Source organism: Carassius carassius, chromosome 30 (assembly GCF_963082965.1).
Source record: "Carassius carassius chromosome 30, fCarCar2.1, whole genome shotgun sequence".
In the NCBI taxonomy this organism is placed as follows: domain Eukaryota; kingdom Metazoa; phylum Chordata; class Actinopteri; order Cypriniformes; family Cyprinidae; genus Carassius; species Carassius carassius.
The window spans coordinates 3,595,270-3,603,478 of NC_081784.1; the positions used below are offsets into that span (position 1 = coordinate 3,595,270).

The 8,209-nt window shown below is 34.3% G+C and overlaps 1 protein-coding gene across 1 annotated transcript; it reads right to left on the reverse strand.

Annotated features, from left to right (window-relative positions):
- Positions 1 to 1,405: 1,405 nt before the first annotated feature.
- syf2 (SYF2 pre-mRNA-splicing factor) lies at positions 1,406 to 7,451 on the reverse strand. Its single transcript, XM_059517026.1, has 7 exons — positions 7,320 to 7,451; positions 6,915 to 7,004; positions 4,919 to 5,044; positions 4,583 to 4,700; positions 4,245 to 4,335; positions 2,783 to 2,881; positions 1,406 to 1,852 (listed from the first exon to the last, which is right to left on the reverse strand). Exons 1-7 carry the CDS (start codon positions 7,335 to 7,337, stop codon positions 1,687 to 1,689), a joined length of 708 nt encoding a protein of 235 aa, XP_059373009.1. The 5' UTR covers positions 7,338 to 7,451; the 3' UTR covers positions 1,406 to 1,686.
- Positions 7,452 to 8,209: the final 758 nt, after the last annotated feature.

Here is an 8,209-nt window from a genome sequence, read left to right on the forward strand (position 1 = left end):
AATGGAAGCTTTATTTCTCTGTATTTGAAAAGAGCTCTATTTGAAGAAGTCAAGCCAGTTCAGATATCAAAGAGTTTGATTTGTGTGGCTCCCTCGGTCTAATCACCCACAGCCAATACTGCCACTGAGAACAAAAGCAGGAAATCATAAACACGGCATGACTCTAATTGTCAACACATCGAGCTTTGAAAGCAGCCGCCCAAAGCCCATTACCCTGCTCCCCCAACTAGGATAATTCATAACATATTCATTTATGCAGATGTCAGAGATCTCTGATACACATTCAGTCCTATATGGAAGCCTGTTTCCACCATGAAGTGTGAGATAAATACTTAGAACTGCAAGATATTAACACAGAATTATGGGATGTAAATATCAAAATGCAAGACTTAACACCTTAACACCCCAGGTGTTCAATAACATTCCAATAACATTAAATAAAACTGTCTGGAGTCAGTTTCTTTTCATTAATACACGGGTAATATGTGTTTATTTGAACGTGTTTCCATCGCTAAAATGCACTTGAGGTTAACTACTAAACTTCCTTACACCGCAGTTAAACTATCCACCAGAACTAGATCAGGAAAAAGAAAAAACCTTAGCAGAGTGTCATTTTAATATTATTTCTATACTATTATACAATTCATTCATTTTTTAATTAGCTTTTATATTTTCTGTTATTTACAAGTTTTTTAAAAATAATTTAATGTATGTTTTTAATGTGGCTTTCTTCGTTTTTAGTGTTATTTGCTTTTTCATATTTCTTTTTGTCTAAATTCATTTGTATTTCACTTTTAGTTTTAGTAATTTTATTAATCAAATTAAACTTATTTCAACATAAGTTTTCCAAGTATTTCTACTACAAATGTTTTAGTTAATTCAATGTGAGAAAAAAAATATATATATATATTTGAAATGTATTTCTTATTCAAGGTTTTTTTTTAAGTAAATTCTAAACCATTTTTACTGTGTAGAATTTATGTTAAGGTTTTTTTTAGCTGTATTTCCATGATCAAAAACAGCTTAAAGTTTGGGTTAGGAAAAACAGTGACAAAGTACACATAGGTGCTACTTCACAGCCTTACAGTCTATGTTTAAAATAGAATACTAACTAAATACTGTACAGTATATAGACTGTCTACTGCTAGTACTGTGATTTACAGCAAGTTCAACTCTAGGCATTATTCCACCACAGAGGTTTCAAACTAAAGTATGTTTTCACACGACCACCACTTTACATTCGTTCCAGATGCCATCTTGGAAATAAAACTGTTTTTCATTTTCAAATCAAATTTGTGTTTAAAAGCAACAAAACACTTTCCAGTCACATCTGTTAAACCACCATTATCAACAATTCACCAGTGCTGTGGCATAAACTCGCTTATACATCATAGACCTTGACCTGTTTCATATATATATTTTTATTGAAGTAAATGTCAACTGATGCAGAAATGAATGAAATTACACTCAAGCAAAACACTGACACTGTAGACAACATTTATTACCAGAAGTAAAACTTACTAAGAGAATATGGAGGTAGAAAAAAAAAAAAAGATTAAATTTGTAAAAAAAAAAAAAAAAAAAACAATTCACAAGACCACCATAGAAGCATTTCTTAAAATATCTGCACACTTTCTGGTTGCTTGGCAGATGGAGAGATGGAAACCATAGTGACGTTCTCCATAGTTACACGGCTGTTCCTCTCTCCAGGTTCTGTTTGATCTCCGCGGTGTATTTGCCGTAGAAACGCTCAGCCTTCTTGTTGAATTTAGCATTTCTCTCGTTGATATAATCGATGTCAGCATCGTCGTTGTAGGCCCTGCGGCGACTGTATTTAGAGCGCTTTTCAATCCTAAACACACAAACACACACACATTGATAACTCTTCAGAAAAATGTGCATTTCCAAACATTTTTTTATCTGATTTTAAATACGTTCACACTTTAGGCAGTGTTGTAACTATTAAATTAAACTATAATAAATGATTTGAATTGAAGCTGAATTTAAAAAAAGGTAAATATTAGATTTTAAAAAATTAAGAAAAAAGGTTGCTTATGAAATTTAAGAACTAAAATGATTAAAACAGATATTAATATAAATTAAAGCTATATATTTATGTATATTGAAAATTAAAGCTAATAAAAATGAAGAATGAACAAAACAAATTTACTGAAACTAAAATTAAATGTAAATACTACTACTAATATATGACCAATACTAAAATAACACTAACATTAGGAAACAACAACAAAAACAGTACATTAAAGTCATCACTGCACTCACATTAACACAGCAAACACCACACATTAGCTATATTACCCAGCTGCATTCATTTCCAAGTCTGAGGCTTCAACAGACAATGTCAGTTTCAAAGTCCATCAAAGAGACTCACATGCACCCCACGCGCACACAGACGGTTCTTCAAACATCTTCAATGTGTGTTTGTGCATCACCATCTGGCAGCCGTAGCCCTGTCTAATGTCTCTCAGAAGCGAAGAGCAGCTCCTCCAAAATAGAAGAATGCAGTCTCGCACATAAACAAACCCTTGCTAGCACACACATCCATGTGCAACAGGCACGCAACGACACAAACACATCTGGAGCGTGGAACAATCACACGGGTCCGTGCTCTCAGAGCGCTCACATCACATTCAAAAGAGCCGCTATCTGCTATCTATCTCTGATGGAGAAACGCTGAGGTGTGAGATTAGACACAGATCTGCTCAGCAGCTGATTCTGCAGTGTGTAGGTTTTGAAACAGAACACAAACACAGATTCTTACTGTTTCTCCACGTCGTCCACCATGCGGTCAACGCTCTCTTTAGACGGGACGTGAGTGCCGTGAATCAGACTGTTGGAGGTGGGGTGGAAATCTTCTCCACTAGGAGCAAAAGAGACAAGGACAAATTATCATCAAATCATTTTATACACACACACACACACACACACACACACACACACACACAGGGTTTCATTTATTTATAATTACACCACCAGAATAGCAATCAAATTTTACTTTTGAACAGCAATAAAGCTTGACTTTTGTGCTTTATTTATTTAGGCTTTATTTCTCATCATAATCACAAAAACACTAGTTTGTAACACAAATAGTTTTTCCATTTACAGCAATTTGTTATTCTTAGTTATTTACAATAGCAGTTTCACACTCACAGGAAATAGTTTAAAAGCTCATTTGTTGTTAATATTTGTCACTACATGTTGTTTCTATTTCAAATAAATGTTATTATTTTGAACATTCTATTTTTCAAAGAATCCTAAAATAATGTAACAAGGATTCCAAAAACAATTTTAAACTGATAATAAGAAATGTTTCTGAATGAATTTGAATTAAAGTAGCAAACAGGATGCAGAATTCCAATACAAATTTGAATTTTAAAGAAACTTCAACTGTCATTTAAAATTTTAAAACATGGAGTTTAAGTGAAACTGAATGTTGGTTTGATAAAACCTTTTGTTGTTGTTGTTGTGTGAAGGTTTATATATTTTACAGATAGATGGATGAATATTTTAACATTTTGTTTATACCATATACAGTATTGTTCAAAAGTTTGGGGTCAGTAATTTTTTAAAAAGACATTATTACTTTAATTCATCAAGGGTGCATTAATTTGATCAAAAGTTACAGTAATCTGACAGATTTCTGAAGGATGATGTGACACTGAAGACTGGAGTAATGATGCTGAAAAATCAGTTGCGCATCACAGGAATAAATTACATTTGAAAATATATTACATCAAAAACGGTTATCTTAAATTGTAATAATGTTACACGATATTACTGTAGTTTTGATTAACGAACTTTAGTCTAGGTAAGCATAAGATACTTTAAAAATATATATTTTACAGACTCCAAACTTAGTTAAAAAAAAAAAAAAAAAAAAAAAAAAAAAAAAAAAAAAATGCCGAAAAAGCTAGGACATTAAATTAACACTTACTTTACACAGTATTTATTAAAACATCACTGTCTCAAATTCAAAAACCATCACTGGGGACCAAAACTGGTCTCTATTTTCATTTTCATTTAAATATCTATCTTCATTAGGCATGTTATAATCACCATTTACACCATGAGACAGAAAACCTTCATATGACAAAATAAAAAGTCACTGCTCAGGCAGTCTCACACAGGAACTACTGTTAGTGATTGCTTCCCGTATCAATCCATAGTCTTCCTCTAGTGTGGGTTTCTTTCAGAAGTATAATGAGTAATAAATATAGTCTCACCACTCCTCTCTCTGTTTCTCATAATTGTCCATATCCGGCTTGATCTGCTTCGTCAGTCTCTGGTACTGTCTCAGCTGGGCCTCAGCATAGCCTAAACACACACACACACACACACACAGATGAATACAAACACCCATCCAGCTGTGGGGGTCTGAGAGGGGAAAGGGGCTCTTACAGGGAGCAGCAGAAGGAAAATGATAATGATTACTAACATGAAACACAAGCTCTGCATGTTTTCATTTTCACATGTTTAGCATCTCCATATTCTCTCTCACTCTCAGCCAATCAATGAGGCTCTTTATTAACCTGCTTATGTAAATGAGACGAGCGTTTCATACCTGAGAATCCTGGATCTGGGTTTTTCTTCTTTTTCTTCCTCTCCCATCTCTCTGCATCTTCAGCGCTGATCTCCAGGAGCTTCACGCGGTTGTAGTCTTCGCCACGCTCGGCACATTCCTGACACATAAACACAATTCCCAGCTTTACAACCTCATAACATAAGAATTACTGCTTGATTGATATGGCTTTTAAAGACTGATACTGGTAGCTAGTATCAAAACAAGTATTCAAAAACATGAAGCAGCACAACGGTTTTCAAAAATGATACTAATAAGAAATGTTCCTCGAGCAACAAATTTGATTATTAGAATGATTCTTAAAATCTGGTGCTGTACCTTCTTCTTCTGGTCCACGATGAGTTCATACTCCAGTCGGGCTTTCTTGGCCTCCCAGTTTGACGGCAGCTTCAGTCTCTTGTCCTCCTCCACCACCTCCTGATGATTCAGCTTACGGGCTTCATTCTACCAACAGAACACAGTTTAATAGAGCAGATTCTGTTGTGCTGTTTTGATAGTTTCCACCTAAAGCAATATCAGCACACAGTTTGCTCTCAATCTACACCAACTACACAAAAGCTCCTTCCACATGATGAAAGTCAACGATTCAACACAGGGCTCACCACAAGAGTCGTGTCTTCCTCTTAAGGCATTTCAGATGTTTTCTGAGGACATGTTATGGAAGCAAAATAGCCTAAACTCTAAAATTTGATCAGTGCATGAAAAAGCAATGGTTTGCCTGTATTAGAACTTAGATCGGGCCCAACAAATCAAGCCCGACTCTACCTGAGCCCGTTGTGTCCGAGCCCGGCCTGGCCTGACACATTCACTGTAATTATGAGCCCGATTTAAACCCGACCATTTTTAATATGTGGGCTGTTATAACCAGGGGCGGCGCCAGATTTTTTTTTTTTTTTACCGCAGGTGCTGCTGTGCTAGATCATTTAGGCTACGGGGGAGCTGCGCAGTTATATATATCACGCGTATGACACGTGACATGCTTTATAAAGGGCCCGACCCGACCCGGCCCGAGGACGGTGGCGGGAAATATCTGCCCGGGTCGAGCCCGGAGAATCTAAGCTCTAGCCTGTATTGTCTTGCCTTAAAACCTAACCACAAGTGGCCACAGGAGAAGAATGTTGCTATCAAGTGTGAAACGTGATCAGTTTCATCTGACCATTTGTGATGCTTCTTTTTCCCAGACATGTCCTGGCCAGGAATTCTCAATTGCCTAAAAGGTTCAGCTTCTGGCTTAGTTTTCATATTGTGTTCATACTTGCTAAAGGTAATAACCAATAGCAATGCTTAATTGTACATAATCAACCAATCGTGGTGATTGCAAGGAAGTGCAATCTATAGAAATCAATCAAAGCAATGTTAATGTGAATGCATATACACTGCTGTGCAAACGTTTGTGATCAGTAAGATTTTTTATGTGTTTTAAAGAAGTCTCTTCTGTTCATCATGGCTGTATTTATTTGACCAAAAATACAGAAAAAAAAACATTAATATTGTAAAATATCACTACCATTTAAAATAATAGTTTTAAATTGTAAAATACTTTAAAATCTAATTTATGTCTGTGCTGCAAAGCTGAATATTCATCAGCATCATTACTCCAGTCTTCAGTGTCACATGATCCTTCAGAAATTATTCTAATATACTGATTTATTATAAATTTTGGTCTAGCTGCTTAAATTTTTTTTGTTGAACCGGTGATACTTGTTTCAGGATTATTAGATCAATAAAATTAAAAAGTAAAAAATATAAATCTTTACTAACAATATGTCTTTGTTGTCGCTTTTTAAAAAAAAATCAATTTAACACATCCTTGCTGGATAAAAGCTTTCAATTCTTTGAAAAAAAAAAAGAAAAAAAAAAAGATAACCAAACTTTTGATTGGTAGTGTATATTACAACAAAAGATTTCTATTTTAAATAAATGCTGTTCTTCTTAATGTTTTAAATTATAAATTATATTTCAATGTATATTAAAAATAGTAAACCAGTTTTTTAAATTGCAATATTATTTCACAGTAACGTATATATTTTTTTCTTCCTGTATTTCTTATCAAATAAATGCAGCCATGATGAGCAGAAGATATATATATATATATATAAAAAAAACATTAAGAATCTTTCTGATCCCAAACTTTTGAATGGCAGTGTAATGTATGAATACTAACAGAGAGCATATGAAAACAAAGCCAAAATGCGGACATTTGGGCCCTGGTGATAAAATCACATCACTCGAGAAATATGTTAAACCCAGGGCATCAATAAACAGTTTGGACTTCTGGATCCCACTGATATGAAGTCAGATGTGCCGTGGTTACCCTCTTGAAGTGAAGCTCTCTGAACTTCCTGAGTCTCTCTTCTCTCTTCAGAGCTGCTGGACCCTCCGTGGTTTCCTCTTCATTCACAACCTGCACAGCGAAAGTACCGCGAGCAAGTCTTAATAATGTCCTTTCAGTGACAGCTCAATCACAATCAGAACACTGAAATCTCTCACGTCACATTCAGCAAACCAAATCAACACATTAATAACACAGAGACTGATGTTAGCATCTTTAGCTTTGACGAGAAGAACAGCGTTCTTAAAACCGACACACGCAAACGAAAATTTAACGAGTAACAGTTAATGATTACTGATTAAAAATAATACATAATTCACAAACATTAAATACACCTATTAGGTTAACTTAGCTCGTACATCATTTTTAACTCGTGTTTTTGTTTACCTCAGCGCTAGACGCCATCGCTTCTTTCAAAGAGGAAGTACGTCACGAATTTCAGCTCGACTGAGATCTGATGACCTAATATGTAGTTCCGCTTTCTTAAATACAAAATATCAAAAATAGTCTGCATTTATGAATTCTGGCCATATTAGTTAAACAGCAAAGAATAACAACTGGTAATAATAAAAAGTGACAGATTTACATTTAATCATTTAGCAGACACTATGAAATATCAAAAGTAAGATGTTTTTTATTTATTTATTTATTCTTTTAATGAGGTTTAGTTTGCTTACATCTGCTTATTAATGTTTCTGTTTAATTATATATTTTTTAAATGTATTATCATTTTAGAAAATCACATAATTTTTGTTATTTTATTTTTCATTTATTTGTTTTATTTATTCTTTTACTGTTATTGTTATGTTTGTGCTTGGGGGCCTGCTTTGTTTTTCCTCTTGTTTGTTACATGTGAAAAGATCTGTAGATATTCTTTAATGTTGTCCTGATATTGTTTGTATTATATATATTTTTTTATAAAAAATAATAATGCCCATCATACATATGATTTATATATGAATATATTAATTCTGTTGAAACTGAAATATTGCATTTAACCTGATGGCTAACAGGGTGAATGAAGTTGCAGTGGTTCAAACACAATAGCTCTGGACTCATCTGATATGTTACATTAACTTGAACTCCACTGCTCCTCTGGTCTGATTATGTGTAATTAAGTTCTCTTTAAGAGGATGTAATTAACCAGAGTTTACAGTTTTAGATTAAAGGAACCTCTAGATCAGAAGCCACATTGATGAACTGATGTGCTTGTTCTGCGATCCAGATGGAACATAAACCAAACCACCCTCAAACACACAAGACCTAACAGCAAGCCA